This window comes from Balearica regulorum, chromosome 1, assembly GCF_011004875.1.
Source record: "Balearica regulorum gibbericeps isolate bBalReg1 chromosome 1, bBalReg1.pri, whole genome shotgun sequence".
Taxonomy (NCBI): Eukaryota; Metazoa; Chordata; class Aves; order Gruiformes; family Gruidae; genus Balearica; species Balearica regulorum.
Genome location: NC_046184.1, coordinates 579,387 through 601,295, shown reverse-complemented (window position 1 = coordinate 601,295; position 21,909 = coordinate 579,387). Strand labels below are relative to the sequence as shown.

The 21,909-nt window shown below is 58.3% G+C and overlaps 1 protein-coding gene across 3 annotated transcripts in view; it reads right to left on the bottom strand.

Annotated features, from left to right (window-relative positions):
* Positions 1–154: 154 nt before the first annotated feature.
* Positions 155–21,909, bottom strand: part of SHANK3 (SH3 and multiple ankyrin repeat domains 3) — a 382,463-nt gene continuing 360,708 nt past the window's right edge. For all 3 annotated transcript variants that reach the window (XM_075742957.1, XM_075742888.1, XM_075742921.1), the window contains one exon: positions 155–7,040. In XM_075742957.1, the coding sequence (XP_075599072.1) occupies positions 6,497–7,040 (544 nt within the window). In that variant the 3' untranslated portion in view covers positions 155–6,496. The remainder of the gene's footprint in view (positions 7,041–21,909) is intronic.

Sequence of the window (21,909 nt, the reverse complement as noted above, 5' to 3'; positions counted from 1 at the left end):
GTGCCAGTGCATCCCCCATGGAAGGGGCGGAGGGACCCCGGAGGGCTGCCCCAGTCTGGGGCTGCTGGAGCTGAGAGACACCACAGAACAAAGCAGAGCTTTCTTATAAATTTATTACATAATAATAATAATAATTAATAATAATAATAATATAATATAAGAAACATAGATCTCTGTGGGGTATGTGTATCACAACGTCAAGGGCGGGAGGCGAATGGCCACACCTCCATGACTCTGGAGAAGGAGAAATCTCCTCCGAAAATCCATACAAAATAAGGGTGAAGTCAAACTGACCCTGTAAAATTAAAAACAGAACAAAAACCCACAGGTGAGTCCGTCTGGGTAAGAAACAAGAGTGTGGATGTTGGAGCCGCGCGCGTGCGCGTGTGGTCGCACGCGTGCGTACGAGGGCGGGAGCCGGTATATGCACATGCAGTGGGTGTGAGCGCGCGCCCGGGGGCGTGCGGGGGTGTCTCGGCGGGTGACACATGCATGCGGCAGTGAGGGCTGCCCACGGGCGGACAGAAAGAAAACCACGCCGCACTTTGTCGCTGTTTGGAAATGGTTTTGGCTGGGGAAGCTCTTCACCACCAGAACAAAGTGCTTTGGGTTTTGTTTTCTCTTCTTTTACAGTCAGAATTACAGACAGGAGCTGATGGAGAACAGGGACTGATGACGTTAGTCTGGACAAAGGAAAAATACCAACAACTTTTAAAAAAAAAACCCCTTCAAAGCAAAAAAAAAGTGTATCCCTTTTTACAGAAGATAACCCAAGTCATTGAGAAGCCATGAGAATCACAGTAACCGCCGCGCGCGGCCAGTCCCGGTGCTGCCGGGACGGCGCGGCCGAGGGGTGCGGCGCTCGCTGCCGGCCGCGCCACAGGCTCGTGGGGTCAGTTCCTCGCCCGCTACCGCTCTGCCTTCTCCTGGATGGCTTTTCAAAATGAAATGTCTCACTGGGTCTGGAGATGTTTGGAGTGGAGGTGCCAATGCAGCCAGAATAGATACAGAGTCAGGAAAGCGCTATCTACACCGGGGGAAAATCCTCTTTGCTTCAGCTGGGAAAATAAATGTAAAGTAGCAGCAGCTGCGTTAGCGGGGGGGTTTGGTTCTGCCGGGAGGGTGGGAATGGCCACGGGACAAGACCTCGGCCCTCGGCCGTCGGGCAACCCGGCATCCCCGGCGAGGGCACCACCGGGCACCGTGCCGCTGGGGCGAGCGCCCTGACCCTGGCTAGGCGCTGCGGGCACCGGGGCCGTGCGGGACGTGGCTGCCCCGGGAGCCGGTGGTACCGCGAAGCGCAGGCTGTGCAGAGGGTGGGAGCGGGCTGTCTGCGGCTGGGGAGGAACACGCAGGGCAGGTGAAGGGGCCTCGGCACCCCGCACGAAACGACCCGCGCTGCCCCAGGTGCCATCCCGAAGCGAAGCACGTTCACCGGTGACCCTGGTGCTGCCCAGGGACAATGCTGTCTGCAAAGCCCCGAGCCCACGCTCGTCTGGCTCTGCCACGTGCATGCGTCCGTGGCGGGTGTGGGGGGACAGGGAGGGCACAGCGCAGGGTGGGAGGGCGATGAGGAGGATGGAGGTGTCGCTGCTGGGGGAGCAGGTTTGCGGCAGACCCGGGCAGCCCCTGGCACGGGGGCAATGGCGCGGCAGTGTGGTTGGAAGTCGCCTTCTTTTGTGTTACGCCTGACTGGGACGAGCCGTGGTGTCCCTGGGAGCGGCGGCCGTGGCCGCCATCCCGCAGCAGGGATCACGCAGTGTTTGCCAACACAGGTACGGCTGCAGCTGCTTCGTGGCGGAAGCTGGGATGCACAGCAGGGCGGCACTGCCGCCGGCTCCGCCAGGGCAGAGCGGTGCATCCACCATTTCCAGCCCTCCCAAGAGGATCAGGGCAGTGGGGGGGAATCGGGGTGGGGAGAAGGAGGGCTCCTCAGAAATGGCAAGAAGGCGTTCAGCTTTCCTGGTCCCAGACCGAACTTTCTGCAGAAAAGTTGCGCTCTGCAGACTTCTGGCCTCTTGCGGCAAGAGGCGGGTGCAGGCGGGTCTCTCTTGGTCGCCCCAGAAACAGCTGCAGAAGGGGCAGAGACCCCGGGTTTGCCCGGCGTGAACCCGCCGAGCAGCCTGCACTCAGGCGAACACATTGTCACACCAGCAGCGCCCGCCGGGGCAGCTCTGCCGGCCACGGGCTACAGGGCTGCGCTGGGGCATGAGGACCCCCGGGGTCTCCGAGTACCGCCGGCGTCTCTGAGGGCTGCCGGGGTCTGCGTTACCTGCGGGCAAAGCGGGGAAGGAGCCAGCGGCGCCATGGGAATGAAGCACAGCAGGGGAAGAAGTGACGGGTGGCAGCGGGACAAGCTGGCCGGGCAGGCAGGGCTGGCAGGCAGGGGTGGGCAAGAGCGGGCAGGGCTGGGGCGTGCGGAGGGGCTGCGGGGCGCTGGCAGCACCAAGAGGGGCGGGGGGCTGTGCAGCCAGGGACGAGCCATCAGCGGTGCAGAGGCTTGGCCAAGCTGCAGTGTGCGGACCCCCAGCATGCTCTGGTGGATGCTGCTCTGCGGGGTCACCCGTGCCCACTGTGGCCCCGCAGCAGGACCCATCCCCAGGGGATGGAGCTGAGTGGGGATGGCCGGGGGCTCTGCAAGCAGGCAGCGGCAGGGGCCAAAGCCAGCCAGCAGGCACAAGTCCCCCGTGGCACGCCGTGGCTGCACATGAGCGTTTCCACATCAGCGGGAGGCTCCAGAGCGGCCTCGTAAAAGCAGCACGAGGAACAGACAGCCAAGCGAGTTCCTAGGAAATCCTGATGCTCCGCAGCTTGGGAAAGGCTGCGTGACACCGACCTGGGGACGTGTCCAGGCCCGTGCGTACAGCGGAGCCTCCTCGGGGGGCTGTGCTGTGGCAGACCCCGCATGCGGCATTCCTGCAGGGATGCAGAGGAGCTGGGTGCTCATCTGCATCCCAGGATGTGCTGGTGCTGCTTCTCCAGGCATGGAGCTGGAGAAGCAGCATCAGCCCAGAGAGACGAGCTCCAGTTGCAGGGGTGAGAACAGCTCTGGCCATGGGAGAGAAGCAGCGAGTCCGGTTCATGGGCAGGTGTCTATGAACAGTGCCGGGGGTGCGGGCACTGCAAAGAGTGCAGGAGGTGACGGAGGGGCCAGGTGAGGGGACGGCCAGAGCTGGGGGAGCTCTGGAGGGAGCGAGCGCGGGGCCAGGGGACGCAAGAGCAGCAGCGGCCATGCTGGCAGGTGCAGTGCAACCGCGCTGGTGTCACAGGACGTCTCTGGAGCGGGACCGTCCCCACCCATGCAGGACGATGCCAGCGAGCCCTTGCGACCGAAGGGTGCCAGGCAATGCCAGCACGGGCGAAGGAGCTGAAGACCGGGCAATGGAGGGTGAGGGGAGCCGGGTGCGGGGCGATCAGTGGGCACGTGCATCTGCGCATGCTGCTGGCCACAGGCGAGGTGTGCAGGGGCCGGTGGGGGAAATTCAAGGGTGAGGGTGCCAGGTAGGCGGGAGGGCACGTGGGGGGGCCAGCGGGGTGAACGGAGGGGTGGGTGCATGGCGGCGGAGGGCCAATGGGCTGGCTGCGACTGCGGGGCAGGGAAGTGGAAGGGGCAGGACCTGGTCTGCGGCGTCCCGCTCCAGGTCACGCAGGACAACGGTGGCGTTGGCACGGACGGGGCCGGGGGGCCATGGGGTGCGATGGCACACCTGGTAAAGCAGGTGGTGGGTTCAGGCAGACGCAATGGCTGCTATCGCGATTTGGATGCCTCTTGGCTCACCAGGTCATGGGGCAGGAGGCCTGGGGTACCCTGGGGCGCGGACCACAGGCTGTTTGCTCGCCAGTCCGGCTCGAAGCCCCTCTCGCCGTCCCCGGGTGCCTGCCCCAGCAGGGAGCAGTGGGATGGCGCCTGGGGAGGGGGAGAGGCCATGGCCCCCCAGGGCCCAGTGGCTCTGGAGAGCTCTGGATGGAGCCGCTTGGGCAGGCGCCCAGCAAGAGCTCAGGGAAAAGGAGATGGCACCACAGTGCATTAGGATCCATCCCGGGAGAGCCTGGTGTGCCAGCACAGGTCAGGATCCATCCCGGGAGGACCTGGTGTGCCAGCACAGGTCAGGATCCATCCTGGGAGGGCCTGGTGTGCCGGCACAGGTCAGGATCCATCCTGGGAGGGCCTGGTGTGCCGGCACAGGTCAGGATCCATCCCGGGAGGGCCTGGTGTGCCGGCACAGGTCAGGATCCATCTCGGGAGGGCCTGGTGTGCCAGCACAGGTCAGGATCTGTCCCAGGAGGGCCTGGTGTGCCGGCACAGGTCCAGACCCTCCCAGAAGCGCCTGGTGCGCAGGAGGGGCTGCCGCCCCTGCCCCGGCCTTTTCCCTGGCTGAAGGTTGTAAAGGTTCGGAGATGTGTGAGGGTCAGAAGGAACCTCCTTGTCCTTCCCTCTAGCACCAGAAAAGTTAATGCCTTCGTGGGGGACTCAGCTTTTTGGGAACACCGGTCACCAAGCCATCCCCTCCCGAGCTGGCGGCCGAGCCCTGGCCACCCCCGAGCAGGCACCACCAGCCCCCGGCTCTCCAGCGGTGCGGCGGGAGCCAGCCCGGCCGCCGGACCCACACGCCGGCCTCTTCCCGCTCCCGACGACCGCTCCGGAGGAGCAGCCCCATGGGGACCCTCGCAGCCGGGCCGGCAGTACCTGCGCGGGGCCGTGCCAGCGGCGGCGCGGTGTGAGCTCTGGGTGCGATGGTGGTGATTGCTCCCCAGGAGCGGAGGCGGGAGAGGGACCTGGTGGCGCGGGGCCCGTGCCTGCCAGAGGCGCCGGGTTCTGTGGGGAGGTGGAAGCGCCAGCTCCGTGTGTCTCTGCCTGGTGGGGTGGAAGACTCGGTGTGTCCCAAAAACCAAGTTTTTTGTTTTGTGTTTCTAAATCTTTAAAATCCAGAGTGTCTGAAAGGAGCTGTTGGGATTTTTTTTTGTTTTTTTTTTTTAAAAAGACTTTAACATTCATTCAGTCAGTCGCTAAAAACTCCCATGAGCCATGGGCATCCCAGGGGAGGGGTGCAGGCACCGCCTCGTCAGCATCTCAACAAGTCTAGAGATATATAGATTTAGTAAAATTATAACAAAATCAGGTGGCTATAGCTATAGATATAGATATATAGATATTTGTTCTCTCTTTTCAAATATATAGCTGATTAAAAAGATGCAAAATAAGGATGACTAGGACGGAGTGGGAATCCTGTAGTTCAATATCATCTCTTGTAGATCATCAGCTGCTCTCTATATAAATGCACGGAGATTATATATTATCCATCAACGTGTCCCCCTTGGAAACAAGACCCCAAACCAAGAGGAAATAAAACATCTCCCTCCCCCCTCCCTCCCCCTCATTGAACGTTGGCAAAGCGTTTTCTGCTGGATTCCCCACCAGCCTCCCTCCGACATCCCCAAACATGCTTCTATCCATGCGGTTTCAGTCCCTCTCTCACCAGGGCACCCGAGGGCGACAGGCAGAGCAGCAGCACAGAGTCCAGGGCTAGTCTCTCACACGGGAATCGCTCTTCTGGCTTGCACGGCAAGGCTGGCTGCTCCCCGGGGCGGCTCTGCGTGGGAGGGAGCAGGTCTGGGCATCACCGCAGGCGTCCACCCGGCCACCGTGCTGGGACTGCCCTTCCACGGAGACCTCTGTGCGCTGGAGCCCTTCCCTTTCAAGCACCGGTGGGACGACCTGGCTCGGCCGGCCGCCTCTGACCCCGGCAGGGACAGCCTGCACGGGGCCGGGGCCACCGCCGTGGCCGAGGTGCCTCCTGCCTGCTCTTCCCAACGTGGGCCGAGTGCCGGCACCAGTGCTGGCCCTGCCTGCCTCCTGCAGCTGCCCCTGCCCTGCCGTGCTCCCACCACGCCTGCCGGCTTGGAGCAGCTCGGGGTCTCCATGCCGCGGGCTGCCCTGACCTGCCCAAGACACGGCCTGGCGGCACGCGCCCGGCCCACTCACCTCCCTGCCGTGCTCTAACCGGCGTCTCCCTGACTGCCAGACCTGAGCCTACAGCGGAAGCCCTCTCCCTAGCCAGGGCTGGGCTCCTCCCTGCACCCCTGGCCCTGCCCTGCTCCCCGCCCCGGCCAGGTGTTGCCCTTCGCCCACGGGGAGCCCGGGCTCGGCAGCACGTGGCACCTCGGCCCCTCCGGCCACCAGCGACGCCCCTGGGGAAGAGCACATCAAGCGATATACAGGCCAGACTCTCTGGGAGGAACAGAAACGAGGATGTATTTCATGCAACATTCCTTGTCCCGAAGGCGTCGCGGGGCTGGCGGGGCCGAGCGGGGGTCTGCATGTGCGTGGCACGCCGGGGCGATGTGGGAGCGGGCGGGAGCCCCTTGGCTCCGCGCCCTTCAGTGCAGTGCTCAGAATAGAAAGAGAATCAAAGTGGGTTTTATTAGTCTAGTAGAAACACCCCCCACCCCCCCCCCCCGTGGTGGCTCTGGAAGAGGCCAGCGCTGCCTGGGACGGTCAGCTGTCTACCAGCTGCTTGAGTGCCCGCTCAATGTTCATCCGGTGCCCGACACGGGTCACCCCCAACTCCACAAAGTCCTCCTTGGTGAGGGCGGGCAGGTGCGTGCCCTCTATTTCATGGTCCTCAAACTTGTCTCGGTGCTCCACCAAATTGATGCTTTCCAGCCAGTCCCCGACGTCATACTTGTTCCACAGGTGGAGGGGTTTCTGCATGAAGGGCCGAGGCGGGTGGAGGGTGTGCAGGGGCGGCCCTGGAGAGGGGGACGGGGACGGGGAGCGGCTCCGGGCGCTCACGCTCCTCACCACAAAGCGCACCTCCTTGGGCTCGTGTGGGATGGAGAGGCTGGAAGATTTGAGGATGGTGGGAGGGGTCAGACCGTAGGGCCGGACGGTGCTGAGGGGCTCTGTCCGATCCAGAGCCGGCTTCACGGGGCTGGGGGTACGTCGGGTTACAGGGTAGCGACTGCCAGGTCGGACTGTGTAGGTGGTCCCGGAGCTCCGCTGGGAAATGGTGCTGAGTTCTCCTAAACTACTGAAAAGTCTGCAGAAAGAACGGTACAGCGAGAGAGAGAGGAGAGAGAGCAGAGGGCAGGGGTGAGGCGGAGGTCCCCAGACACAGGAGCACACACACAATATACACGGGGGGGGGCCGCTGGAGGGCTGGGCCAGCCTGAGACAGGGGGGACTCTGCAGCGCTCGGGGGACACGGCTCGGAGCACTTCAGCCAAGACTTTCTTGCAAGCCCTGCCAGGACTGTTCCAGAGGAGGTGGAAGAGGTTCGAGCAAGTATCTCCAGTAGCTCCGGTTCCTGGCCAGACCTGCCCTACCACGGCTCTGAAGCCCACCGAGATCGACCAGGGAGGAACGTAGTCCTGCAGCTCGCTGGGTGTGCAAAGACTTGGTGCAGCTGAAGACCCTGCACCTCGTCCTGATCAGCGAGGACCCCTGCCTCGGCTGGTCAGCAAGAAGCTGCGGCAGAGCTGCACCGAAGCCCACCGGCCCCACCTCCCACCGGGGACCCCCATCTCACTACCACCGGCATGCTCTCGGGTCCCACCACGGACCCGGAGCGAACCAGTGCTCCCAAGCACATCGGCCAGTTGGGACAGAGCCCCTTCCCGGGACAAGAGGGAACCTCCCAGCATCTCCCCAGAGAGCGGTGTGGGGACGGCAGGACCGTCACACCACCCCAAGGACCCCAAGCATGGAGGCAGCAGGGTCTGCTCGTCACCCAGCGGCGGGCAGCTCGCTTGTGTGGGCTGAGGCAGCCCAGAGGGGTCTGGTCTGCTCTTCCCCTTGCACTATGCCACGTCTACCTCCCGGGCCTGCACCCTGTGCCGTGGTGGGCACAGGCCATGGAGCTGGGCAGGGGGCAGCCCCTCCTGCAGCACTCGGCCCTACCCTGTGCTCGGTGCCACGCCTGTGCCTGCTCGCCCGCGAGAGCCTCTGACGGGGGACAAACCATGCTGCAAGCGTGCCTTCCTTCTGCCATCGCCCCTTGCCTTATTGTCTCCCCTCCATAAACAAGGGCTCTGGGTGTCTGAAAAGAAATGGATCCAAAACCTGGCGGGGCAAGATCATGGAGGATGAGTCCTTCGAGCACAATGAGTGAGTGCCTCAGCCCAGGCGGCCTTGGGAAGGCACGCTGCTGGGCCCGGCTCTGTTCGTGCCCTGCTTTGGGTTCTCCAGCCATAAGCACCTGCTGCTGACTGCAGGGAGCTCCGACCAGGAGGGACCCGGGGCTCCCATGCAGGCTCTCCGTCCTGGCGGCGAAAGCGAACGTGGCATGCTGAGCCCGCCCCGGGGCTCTGGCTGCTGCTCCGTGGTAGCCTCCGGTTGAGGCTGGCGGTGTCCCAGCTCCGAGGATGATTCTCAACAGGGGCCCACGTCCCGCGGCAGCTCGGGGCCTGGATGCTCCAGCAGCACAAGTGCTGCAGCCCTGCCCGACGGGAGTGGGGAGGGAAGGGAGGAGGGGCCTACGGCTGCAGGGCTGCGCAGCCCTGGGCCAGGAGGCACGGCATTGCCGGGGCCTGGTGGGTTATTGCTTTGCTAAATAGTCCCTGACCACTCACTTGGGTCAGCAACGTGGCTTGCTTGTCCTCCAAACTAACCGATGAAATGCAACAGACCTGCGGCTCCCTGCCCCGGATGTGAGGTCCGTTAACAAAGCAGCAGTCCTGGTGCTGCACGGTGCCCCGCGTGCAGCCCGGCGCAGCCCATTGCCTCTGCTTCTTGGCCCCGCCAAGCCCTGCCCTCCCATCTCGGGTCCCTCCGGCAGCCGACGGACACTCTGCAAAGCGGTTGCTGGCAAAAGGAGTCCAAGGGCTACAGCTACTGGCACACACCCGCTGCCACTCACACGCACTCCACGCAGACGCACACTTCGGGGAGGTTAATAAGCACTAACGATTTCTTAGAGAGATGGCTCCGAGAAGATTAGCTTAACACGAATGTGAAGGCCTGCTCAGAGTCCGTGGGCTTAGGCACATTTCCTCTTATTTTTATTTTCCTGCCGCCTTGGCACGGAAGGCAAGCGGGCTATCAAGCAGCATGACGGTGAATCACATTTGGGAAGCTCCGTCAGTACAGAAGAGGAAGAGCTGAATGACCTTGAGAGCTGCGGTACAAGAAACAGAACGAAAAGTGACAGTCCAAGACACGGCGTCCTGCTCAGAGGGCAGGCAAGGGATCTCTGCTCTCGAGCAGGAGTGATGGAGAGAAAGTTCTGGGTCTTCTGACAGACCCCGGGGGGGTGACCGGGAGGCACTGATGTAGTGCGGCCATGAAGAGGAGAAGAAACCCTGCAAGATCTAAGGTGCGTATTTCTCAGACATAAGGATGCATTTGTGTCGCCATAGGTCACCGCTACGCTCTCATTTGAAATTCTGAGCAGAGTCCTGGTCACTCGTGTTCAGGAAAGATGAATGTGAAGAAGAACGGCTGCAGACACCGCAGCTGGTGTGCCAAAGGCTGGTTTAACCTGCCCAAGGTGGGACAGAGGTGGCAATTGCTGTCAGTGTCTGTGAAAGGAGGAGAGAGACTTCAGAGGGTACTGAGGACTCCAGGCCACCAACACATGCTCGCTGGAAAGTAAAAGAGGACGCCTGGTTCTCAAACCAATAGCTCTGTTCAGAGGAGCCTGGGAGCCCACCAGGTGTTTTGGGTGGTACTGCTGAACGAGGACGTGCTTCAGGCACAGCGTGAGCAACGCATGGGGGCGAAGCCGTGGCCCCACCTTCAAGGCATGCGATCAGCCGTACAGTTATTGTTTGAAGATTCCTCTTCCCTATGGTTGGGAAAACAAATCAAAATTGCTGCCCAAACGTGAATGAATCTTGCTACAGGATGAATGACGGCTGCTGCACCGAGGATTTCAGAGGGCAGCGATGTGCTAGGTGCTCACGACCCCAGACATCTTCTGCACTGCTTCATGCTGGGCAGTCCTTCGGTTTCTGGGGTGCAAGGGGTGCTGAGGGCTTCCTCTGCTGTGGTCTGCTGGGAGGGAGAACTCCTGGGCCACGGAGGCATTTCCTATGTGAGCTCAGACAGCAGAGACTTGCCCCACAAGTGCCACAATATTTCTTTTCTCTTCTTTTCTTTTTTCCTTTTTTCTTTTTTCTTTTCTTTTCTTCTCATTTGTCCTGACCATTTTTGAGTTTAGGCTGCAAATAAAAAGGGTTTGTGAACATGGGGCATTGCTCCAGAGGATTTGGAAAGCTCCACAGATGGGTAAATCAAGCCCTTACAGTCCAGGTGTGTCCCGGTATTCCTGCGGCCCCTCTGCCAGGAGACGGGGTAAGACTGGCGTGCAGGTATAGCCCAGACAACACCAACCTCAGCGCTGCTGTCGCAACACGTAGGTTAGTTCCCACCTGCCTGTTGACAAGGGATTAACAACTAACTGCTAAGGTGCTGGGACGCCGGGGGCGTGGAGAGGTGTTGCGGGCAGCCCGCCCCCCAGGCAGTGCCCGGGAGACGCGGAGGCAGCAGGGCCAGACCTGTGGCAGCCTTGGGCAGGCGCGCGCCTCACCGAAGCGACGGCACACGATGGCCGTCCGGCAGCGCAGGCCTTGCCAGCGGTGGAGACGCAGGTCCCAGAGAGCCGCATCACGTGGCGGCTGTGCTGCAAGGCCTCCCTGGCTCTCAGCAGTTGCTTTTTTGCTGGGTGGCTGTTGGACAGGGCCTGGGAAGTTGGCTGCTCCTGCTCTCGGGGAGCGGGGATGCTGGAGCCACACGTGAGAAATCAGCTGCGTGATGAAGGTTCCACGGCTGGCAGGTCCCTGCAGTGAGGAGACAGCGGTGCCACGGCAGACCTTTCTGGGCAGGGTGCTCAGCAGATGTAATCTGTAGGTCTGTTCTCTGCAGAGCACCGTCTGGGTCAGTGCAGCGCACTGTTGGCGATACGCTGCTGGCCCTCAATATCTTGAGCAGCGCTGCTCTGCTCTGCTCTGCCAACCTCGCGCCGCGCTGCAGACAGCCCACCAGTCTCCGATGTCCTACCCAGCTCTGGAAGCTGACTTCACTATGGGCCATCAGTCCAACTACTTGGTCGCGGGCACTTCACTCTGCTCCGAACAGGGAAGTTCTTCTGGATGGGACCGTTCACGAGTGGCACCGCAGCACAGTATCCCTCCCAAGGACTTGTACGTCCTGCGCAGTGACGACAGCTGCTTAGGGAGGTTTTTTTTAGGAAGTTTTTTCCTGCATCGCTGCTCTTCTTCATCGCAGGTTCGTGTTGGCGTATCACGCATTTTGCCAGAGGAACGCACGCTGACAGAGATGTGTACCGGCCAGCTGCAGCCAGGCTGAGGCCAACTGCTGCTAGTTTTAGGATGCTGCTATCGAGGACTTTGGCTTTGTCAGGTTTCATGTGCTCTACGGCATTGTCCACTTCTCCTTGAGGCAACACCAAGTCAAGGTAACTGAGGAGCTTAACAAGAAAAATGAAATGCTTCACTTTCCATTTCTGTGGTGCTCCAGCTGGGTGCTGGAAGACCAGCAGCCCAGAGATGGTGGGGTTGCTGGTGGCCACAGGTTTCTTGGTGAGTTGGGACGTGGCAGCTCTGATCCCCATTGTGGGGCTCCCTCCACCTGCTGAACACGTGAAACCTGGGTTCTGGCAGCTCCCAGCCTGTCCCGCAGAGCTCAGTGGTGGCAGTTTGTCAGCACCAGCGGCACCAATAGATCGGTTCCCTGGATCGCTTCCTCACTGCAGCCAGAAAAACCAGGCTGTTGAGATGGAGAAGCCAAGGCCTGATCCGTGCACCACAGCACATGCGTGGAACTGCCTGGAATCAGCAACGAGGGAGAACAGGTCTCACGGGAAGTGGCCTCGCCAGCAAAGAAACACCAGCTTGATGAAAAGGAAAGTTCTAACCAAAGAAAGAGGGATTATGCATTTGCAGGACAGCTAATTAAGCCTTCTGGGAATACTTTTACTGAAGGTATTAAAAAGCAGACTTCTTGAATGAGTCACTAATGGATGAGGATTCCTCCTTTGAACTCTGCATCTCAGCCCAAATTTCTTCAAGAGTAACAAAGACGAGGACAGACTTCAGCAACAGAGGGAGCACAGTTCTAACCACTCCAAAGAGAGATACTTCGCTTTTGCTCAGCAAGTCCTTCGTGTTGCTGCTCGCGTTCCAGGTGTTTCCACACCGGCCTTCAAAAGCATCTCCATTGCTTTTCATTAGAACCGCACGAAGGACTCGCCTCCCGTGATGAACAACCTCCGCTAACTGATGAGTGGGGCACGAGACTGCTCTTGTGATGCTCCATCGGTGCTTGGTGTGCCTGAAGGCTCCGACGCAGAGCTCGACGCTGTGACCACGGCCAGGCTGCGCTTTAGGGCCAGGGTTGGAGACTCATCCTCTCCCTCTTTGTGTGAAATGCAGACGGGCACTTTGAGGCTTCCTGCCTAGAACGGTGATGCACAGATGACGCGACACCTCTACAGTTCCCATTTCAAAAGGATTTTGTCTTCTAGAACTGTCTCATGAGAACTGTCCCTGAAAAGGGAGGGCAAAGGGGAGGAGTACAGAAAGGAAAGAAAGTCTGGATGGCCCCCAAACCAAAAATCAGAAGCGTTTGTGCTGCATGTCGCCATGGAAGTAACACAACCGCCAAAGAGGACACAGACTGACTGGCACGAGCCGGACGGTCTCACACGCCACTCTGTACGTGAGAACGGTGTGCAGGGGGAGCGGCACTTCCCGGCCCTGCCAGAAGGGGGGTTGCTGGTGGCCCACAGACTCCGCTCAGAGGAGTTCTCTTTTGGTGGACGGCTGGTGAAGGGGTGCTGGCCTGTTTCAAAACCTCGAAGGAAATACGCTTCTCCACAGAAGGCTGGGGAAGCCCCACTGAGCAGAGAGCCAAGCAGAGCCTCGCCACGAAGGCGCCAGGAAAGCCCTTCCCTCCCCAGAGCCCTCCCAGCCCCAGGACGAGGGGCAGCACCGCAGTCACCCTGCTCCGCGGCGTGCACGGCACCGGCGGCAGGCAGAGCTGCCGCGCTGGGAGATTGATGAGCTGCTCTCAGGGATCGTCTGCCAACCCACTGCTCTTCCTTAACTATGGAATTTTGGCAAGACATTTGTTCCTGGCTCTCAGCAAAAGAATCCGAAGAGAGGATAAGCTTGTCCCCATAAAGAAAGCCCACGGGGCAAAGGGTGCCCGGCAGCGTGTGAGGCTTCTCTGAAGAATTACTGAGAACAAGGTTTTTTTTACTGAAGGCGATCTAATTTCCTGCTTTCTTAGGACTCTCCTAGTGCAGCCAGCACTTTCATTAGGGAAGATAAATGCGGCACTTCCAAGTTCTTCTCTCACAGCAGAAAACCCAAGGAATGCCAAGAGAGAACACCTGCGAAACTGATGCAAACCAGTGGGGTTATCTGTACCCAACGTGCTGGCCCTCCCGAAGGCAGCACAGTAACTCCACCAGCATCTGGAGGGCTGATGATGCTCAAGTACTGGAAGAGTTTCTCTTCAGATGAATACAAGAATGAGCAAACCAGAAGAGAACTGTTAAATTTTGTAACTCTAAGGGCCACTACATTCTGTGTGGAGTCTCCTGAGTAGAAATAAATGCAGATCCTATGGGCAGTGCTTATGGGGTAGGTTCAGACTAGATAAAAGGAAGAAATTTTCTATGCTGAGAGTGGTGAGGCACTGGCACAGGTTGTCCAGAGAGGTGGTAGATTCCCCACTCTTGGAAACATTCAAGGCCAGGTTGGATGGGGGTCTGGTCAACCTGGTCTGGTTGAAGATGTCTCTGCCCTTGGCAAGGGGTTGGATGAGATGGCCTTGAAAGGTCCCTTCAGCCCAAACCATCCTGTGATTCTATGAACCTAAGCATGAAGTCCTACAAATCAGGAAGCTTGGTCCTATGGATCATGGCCTGCAAAGAGCAGCTACCTTGGCACTGCTCTTGTATTCTTGGCACACAGTCGACTTACAATGCACAGACAGCTGAACACACGCAACTGGTCTAATGTTTCCTGAAAGAGCTTTCACAGGGGTCAGAGACTTTATGAAGGGGCCCAGCAACTGCATTGTGCAAGAGCAGTAAAGCTGATGCTTTCCGAAAGCAGCCAATGTACTGCACGAGCACAGTACAATCAACCTGTACCCCCACGCATGAAACAGCTCCGCGGCAGCAGGGTGCAGCAGTTCAGATTAGCATGCCACCTGCCTAGGAATCCCAGATAAACTTCCCAAATCTTCAGGTTCTGCCCAGATGACATTTCAAGTGGAAAGGCAGGCATTTTGGGGAGAACTCACAAGCTGGGCACCTCTATGCCCCTTTTCTGAGAAGGACGGCTCCTTTGGCAGGTCTGGTCCTTTCGGGAAGGTGGCCAGTAAGAATACCGAAAGAGATCAGGTGGATAACCTGTTAACTTGGCCCCTGGGAAACCAGGCAGGAACGTGTTTCAGACAGGCTGCGGTGCGGTGGGAAGGCGAGCCATGCAGCACCAGGGCAGGAGGAGGCTGAGGGGGCTCTGCAGGAGCGTCACCTCGCACTGGCTCTCCAGCAAAGCAACTGCACCTCGCTGTGCTGGGGCTCAGCTACCTTGGCCATCAGCGAGGAGGAAGCTCAGCATCCAGAAGGCAATCCATTTTTTTTCCTTCTATCGAGTTGTTATGGCAACCAACATGCTTCATCTAAGCCTAATATTTGGCAAGTGGCAGCCCACTCTTGATGCCTGTCTTGGCTTGCAGCCACTGTCCGGGTGCTCAGCAAAGCAGTCGCTGTAACACCACAGGAACTCCTCAGGGAGGAGGATCTGGGGAACAACAGGCCAGCCAGCCTCACATCAATCCCTGGGAAGATGATGGAGCAACGGTTTGGAAACCATTTCCAAATATAGGGAGGACAAAAAAGCAATTTGGAGTAGACAGCACAGCTTTACAAAGGGGAAATCACACGTGACCAACCTGGCAGCCTTCTAAGACCAAATGACCAGGTTGGTGGCTGAGGGACGAGCCATGGATCTTGACTTCAGCAAGGCTTTAGAAAGCATCTCCCGTAACATCCTCACTGACAAACTGGTGAAGTATGCACAAGTGGAAGGTGAGGTAGATTGGGAATGGGTTGAGCTGCCAGGCTCTACAGGCTGTGGTCAGCAGCGTGAAGTCCAGCTGGAGGCTGGACTTGCGGTGCGGTGGGAAGGCGAGCCACGCAGCACCAGGGCAGGAGGAGGCTGAGGGGGCTCTGCAGGAGCGTCACCTCGCACTGGTTCTCCAGCAAAGCAGCTGCACCTCGCTGTGCTGGGGCTCAGCTCCCTTGGCCATCAGCGAGGAGGAAGCTCAGCATCCCCAGTCCAGCTGGAGGCTGGACTTGCGGTGTATACAACCCCCCCAGTTGGTATTGGCGCCAATACCTCTTAATAATGTCTTCATTAACTACCTGGATGAGAGGGTATCCTCAGCAAGTGAGCAGATGACACAAAATGGAGGAGTGGCTGATACTCCAAACGGGTGGGCTGCCCCTCAGGGCGTCCCCGACTGGCTGGAGGAATGGGCCAAAAGCAATTCATGAAGTTCAACAAAGGGAAACGCAAAGTCCTGCACCTGAGAAGGTGGAAGAAGCCCACCCACCAGGATACGCTGGGGGCTGACCAGCTGGAAAGCAGCTCTGCAGAGAAGGACTGGGAGGTGCTGACTGATAGACACCAAGTTGAACAGGAGGCAGCAATGTGTCCCGGCAGTAAAAACGCTGTCGGTGCTCTGGGCTGCATTAGGGACAGCATTGTCAGCAGGTCAAGGCGATCTCTCCTCTCTGCCCAGCGCCGATGGAGCACACCTGGAGCACTATGTCCAGTACTGGGGTCCCCAGTACAAGAGAGACAGGGACATACTGGATAGAGCCCATTGAAGGGTCACTAGGATGATTAAGGTATTGGAGCATCTGACACAGGAGCAGAAACTGAGAGGGCTGGGACTGCTCAGCCTGGAGAAGACAGTTCAAGGGGACCTCATCAGCTCATATAAATACCTGATGGGGGAGTAAAGGAGATGGAGCCAGACTCTTTGGTGCCCATGAGAGGACAAGAGGCAATGGGCACAACCAAAATACAGGAAATTCCATCTGAACATACAAAATCCCTTGTTCACGACGAGGGTGACCGAGCACAGGCATAGGCCCAGAGAGGCAGTGGGTCCCTGTCCTTGGAGGCGACCAATGTCCTGGGCACGCTGCTCTAGGTGGCCCTGCTGAGTAGGGGGCAGGACCAGATGATCTTCAGAGGTCCCTTCCAACCTCAGCCATTCCGTGAGCCTGTGAAATCAGACTGTGGGGCACCAGTGCAGATCTGCCATCAGCCAACAGCAAACGCCCCGATGAGAAAGCACGGATTTGTGTAAGCCTATTATGATGGGCCGTTCCTTTTTGCTGAAGCTGCCCAGTGGCAGAGCCTTCTGCGAGGCTTTATGCAGAGAGTGCTTGAGCTGATAGACCTTCCCAAGGACCTTCCTCCGGACCTTTCAGCCAGCGTCCTCAACCTTCTCTGGTGCACATGCAGCAAGAAAACAGCAACATAATCCTGCAGCACCATCCATGCCCGACCTTCCCTGCCAGCCCCCACCATTTCAGTATCGGCTCTCACTCCTCACACCGTACGGTGCAGAGGACGCTGGAGGCATCAGCACCACTGCCAGCATCGACAGCCACAACTCATGGGGACTGTGCTGGTCAGCCTGCAGAATTTAGCTTTTGCCCTCAGCTGCCCATCCCTTTACATTTATTAACACTGAACTTCCTCTGCTCTCACGCAGGTCACTCATTTGGCTTGGCTAGTTTCCCTCTAGTTCTTCTCTGTCTTCTCTAAGTTCAATGTCCCCCAAAACTTCATGTTTTCTGCAAATCATGAACTCTCATTAATCATGATGGTTTTCATTCAATTAATAAATCTATTAAATGAAATAGGACCCTACTACAAAATACCTGACTGCCTGCTATTAACCTTTTTCCACAGCAAACACTGACAAGCTACTTCTATTCTTCATTTCTGGTATTTTTTCTCTGTAAAACACGTCCAGACTGAATCCTGCTCCTATGCCTCCGACGCCCGGCTCCTGAACCGCAGCCTGGGACAAGGATTGCCGCCTTTGCTCCCGGGACAGGGGCAGCTGGCAGGAGAGCACAAGCTTGCCTGCCCAAGAGCCGCCTGAGTGAGGAGCGTCGAGCGAGGAACAAGCACAGCTCCCTCCAGCCAAGTGTCCTCACTGTCAGAGGACTGCATTCAGCATAAGTCTCATCGCGGTGTCTAACCACTGATAAGATGACAAACCCACAAACAATCCACTTGTAATTTTCTGTCTGGAGAGGGGAACGCAAAGGAGCCCAAAGCATCCCTCCCGCACTGCTGGCGTGCTCAGCCACCGTGCGGGCAGCACACCAAGACCTCCGTCCCCAGACGAGTGCACACCTGCCAACAGTGAGGAAGCAGAGGATGCTCAGGGCAATGAAACAGTCTACAGAGGACAAACCTCCCTCCCTGAAGGCACGTGTGCTGCTGACGCGCCTCTGCACTGGGGACCAGCTAGAGCCAGTGTCTCCTGCGTCCGTGTCACACCATGGTACCATGCAGAAAAAGTTTGAGTTCCTACATCTAAGAAGTGAAGTTCTTCTAGATTGCCTCAGTCTGCTTGGGATCTGACTTCCTTCTGCTTACTGCAAGAGCAGACAAGGGAAGAAGTCCTAGAACTAGCACAGATTCAGCATCTTCCTTGAACTCTGGGGATGACAAAGAGGTGGGAAAGCTGATTCCTACTGCTTAAGCAGAAAGTGAACACGTAGCAACCAACAGTCTGAATCAGGGCAGCTCTGTGCTGCTATTCGGGTGTTCAGCAAGAGACCCTCATTTCACAGTGCAAGCTTTTAATAAACCCCAGGTGATGTGGGACCAGCCAAGTTTGCGGATCACACTTAGGACTGCAGGACATGAGTGCAGTGATGTGGCCAGAAGCTCCGTGAGCACAGGAGCTCTAAGTGGGAGAATGCTTTACAGTACAGCTGGAGACAATTAATTTAAAAACTGGAGTAAGATAGAAATTCTTTTAAGCCATGACTTCCTGCAGGCCATGGCACGGGGCGGTAACTCCAAAGCTGCTGCTGGGCTGAGCTGCTACAGCCACGCTGCCTACGCAGCACCAGGCAGGCTCTGCGGCTGGGGTGAGCGCTGGAAGCAGCTTGAGTGTGCTGCCGTCGGGAGAGCCATGACCCACCACAGCAGATCCCGGCAGCGCAGGTCGAACCCTGGTCTGACCTGCACAGCCGGCTCAGCTGGCCTGGTGCATCGCAGAGGACGATTAAGGAGGGACTTGCCCGTGGTCAGGTAACACCATCACGCACAGAAAACACCAACTATGAAACACTCTGTGCAGTCTAGCGGGGACAGGAGAACGGACAAATCCGTGGAAGGCAAAGGCAAGCAGACATGAATGGAAAATAAGGCCCGTGTGTCGGGCTGGAAGATGGTGTGGACCCAACTGAAGTTTGTTCCAGCTCTGGGTGCCCTCAAAGCACGGCACTCAGCTCTGGGGGCATGTCCGGCAAATGCCCCAACAGGCAAACGGAAACAGCGGGCCTGAAGCTCTTCTCACCTGAGGAGCACCTCAGAGTGACCTGGAGGATGCTGTGCTAGGTTTAACGATTCTTGTCTAATCACTTCAAGCAGAGTAAGAAAATCCACTCCAGAAAGCCGTGGCAATTGCCACTGTTTTACTCATTATGGGAGGACAAAGCTGAAGATCTACGCAATGGGACGGTATCCCTGATGAAACCGTGTGTGTGGGGACACGACAAGATGGGGAACCCCGGTTGGTGCCTGGAGAGCAGAAGGATGAAGCTGCTGCTCTAAGGCTTCGGGTTTCCTTGCAGTGTGAGGTGCACCTGAAGACCAAGCCCTGAACTGGCGCGATGCCCAAAGGATGATATTCACCTAGGAACTGCCCACAGTCCCTGTCTCCTATGGATGCACTGCCGTTCTTATGGAGTTCCCGTACCAGCCTGACACGGTCAGATGAGAGCAAATTGCACTTTTGCTAGGTTTATTTACTTTTTTGCTCTCCCAAACTGCATATAAGACATTATCCCAGTATAGTACAGAGGCTGGATTTGGGAAAAAGCCAGCCAGCCATGAAAGCCCTGGAGGTATGTTCCCTTTTGTGGTTTCTCAATGTAAAGTCTCCTTCCTGTTTCAAAACCACCTTTTTTTCCCTCTCTCTCTCCATAATTTCCCCCTTCTCTCTGATCACACTTGTGCAGCCGGAACAGGAGTCATTCTTGCTGTTCACTGCTAGAGCATTTTCCCCTGACCTCCAAAGACTACCTGACCTTCCCAGCTTGCCGCACCATCCCACGAACTTCGGCAGGACCTGTCTGCGGGGTCAGAACAGCCTGCCCTGTCTCCTGAGCTCCTGGCTCACAGTCACGGGCGGCTGACCTGGAGCAGAACGCCTCTGGGCTCAGCAGCCTCTGCACAGATCACGGGAAGGTGAGAGCTGCAGGCAGAGCATTTGACGCAGAGCTGTCATTTGACGGGCCCCTGGAAGCACCCAACCGCTCTGAAGTGCGGTTCTAGTCCAAAAAGTGCCCAGAAAAAGAAGAACTCGGGACTCTTCCTATTTATTGTTCCTTGCTGGTCTCAGATGAGCTGGGGGAGGGTACGTTTGGGTTTGTTCTTCAGTTCCTGATTCCTAGTGCTGAGCTCTGAGAGCCAACACAGAGCATCCCTTCTCCCGTCGTCCCCCACGGTGGCACCGCGCAGGCCATGTGAAGCCCTGGGGACGCTGCTGCGTGCCCTGCGCTGGGGCGTGCAGGGGAGAGAGGGGAGACACGGCTTCACACGGCCGGCGCGGTGCTTACTGCGAGTGCTACAGGCAGGAAGAGAGCAGCGGGTGTTGCTCGAGAAACCCCGGCCTTGCCTCTTGCTGCGCTGGAGCCCCGGGACGGTCCCCTGGCCTCAGGCAGGGCACGGGCTGGACACGGAGGGTTCAGTCGAGCCGTTTCATTGCTTTCCCTCAGACCCAACTCGCCTTGTGAATCTCACCGACAGCTAAAACCTGCGCCTGGGTCACAGGCTGTGCGTTCTGGGAGCTGGGCTTTCCTCTGGGCTGGGTGTGGGGCTGAGCCCTCCGGCCGTTGCTCGTGCAGGGCAGCGCTGCCCGAGTCCCGCAGCCTGAGCTCTGCCACGTGCGGAGGAAGGCAGGTCCAAGGTTTACATTTTAGGTGACAGGTTTTGTTGCAGGGAAAAATGACCAGAGTCTGCAGCGAATGCCCGACCCTTTGTGCAGCTACTGAGAGGGGACGGTGGCCCGTCACTGTCTGACTGTGATGACACAGGAGGTTAATCTACAGGGTCAGAAGACAGATAATTGTGTACACAGAGCTAACCCCGTGCCTCCAGCCAGCAGCAAGCACTCATGCATCTGAACTGATGGTGCCTTAGATCTGTTGTGGAATTGAGTCTCCTCACTTGTGCACCCTAAAAATACTCTGGGCTTACAGCACCCCTCCTTTCCAGGGAATTAAATGCAAAAAACTGGGCTAAGAAAACACTAAAGGTGCTCAGACCCCTGTGAAACCCAGCACGGATTGCATATCCAGGTTCAACACTGATCTTCCTGGACCAAGACAGCAGCTACCCCTACCCCTACCCCTACCCCTACCCCTACCCCTACCCCTACCCTCTTCAGGCAGCAGAAGGGAATGATGCCACTCGCACTGGGCGCTGGGCAGAGGCAGAGTCTGCTGTTCCCCTCTCCTGCTCGTGTTTACACGCTGAGCACAGCTCCTGGCAAGGGCTCCCTCCGCCGCAGGGCAGTGCAGGCGGGTGCGGGGAGCGTGGGGGCCAAGCAGCCCACTGCAGCACCCCGAGCTCGGGCACAGGGCTGCAGCCCGCAGGAAAGCAGCAGCCAAGGCTCACGCTTGCTGAGCTGAGCCAGAGCCTCCCGCAGCGTCGGGCCCCTGGTCAGGGCTGTGCTCAGGGCTCGCGGGGCCGGACAGGGTGACTGCAGCTCACGCTCTCAGTCGGGTAGAGATGCTGGGCGCGGGCGAAACAATGTCCAAAGCTTTCACACAAACAGGGCTGTGCAAGAGAGGAAACATCAGCTGATGATCACAATCGGTCAGATGGTGCTGGACCGGAGCAGGCACTGCTATTGTCTGAAATGCCGGCTCAGCGGAACGGGGACAAGCCGGCTCCCATTCAGCGCAGCCAGCTATCATCCCTGAACGCTTTCTGACCAGCTGGTGCTGCCACTGGGGCTGCTGGGCAGCATCCTAACGACGCGGGGGCAGAAGACAGACTGAGCAGACCAAATTCGCTCTGTCCTGCGCCACAAAGCTGAGGGATGACCCAAGCACCCGCAGTGCTAACACGGGCAGCAGATCTCCCTTGGGTGCAGCCCCGAACACTCAGACGCTCTGCGACACCAGCAACAGGACTGAATGCATGGAGACATGGGTGTATGCAATGACATGAGCACCCTCCCACCGCTGACCACACGCAAACGAAGCAAGATTTACTGTGCAGAACCTGAGGCATGAATCTCTCCACCCAGCTCTAGCCAGAGCAGTGCTCCGTCTCCGGCCAGACCATGGGGCTCTACAACCTTTTGCTCCACCAGAAGGATCGAAGTGGGGCAGATGGCTTCTGAGTCTCCCACACCTCTGCTTAAACCAGCCGTGTTACAGCCCGGGACTGGAGCAGAGCCGATCCCTGCGGCAGGCATCCGGGTGGCTGTCTGGAAAGCGGTACGGCAGTAACTGCCAGCCCAGTGGTGGTGCAGGGCTTCTGGCAAGAGGAGTTTCCTAGCGCTGCCGTTCTGCTCTCCTGGGACTGGCCCTGTCCAGCTGGGCACCGGGAAAGGGATGCAGACTTGGAAATTTGGCACTTGGCAGAAAATGACAA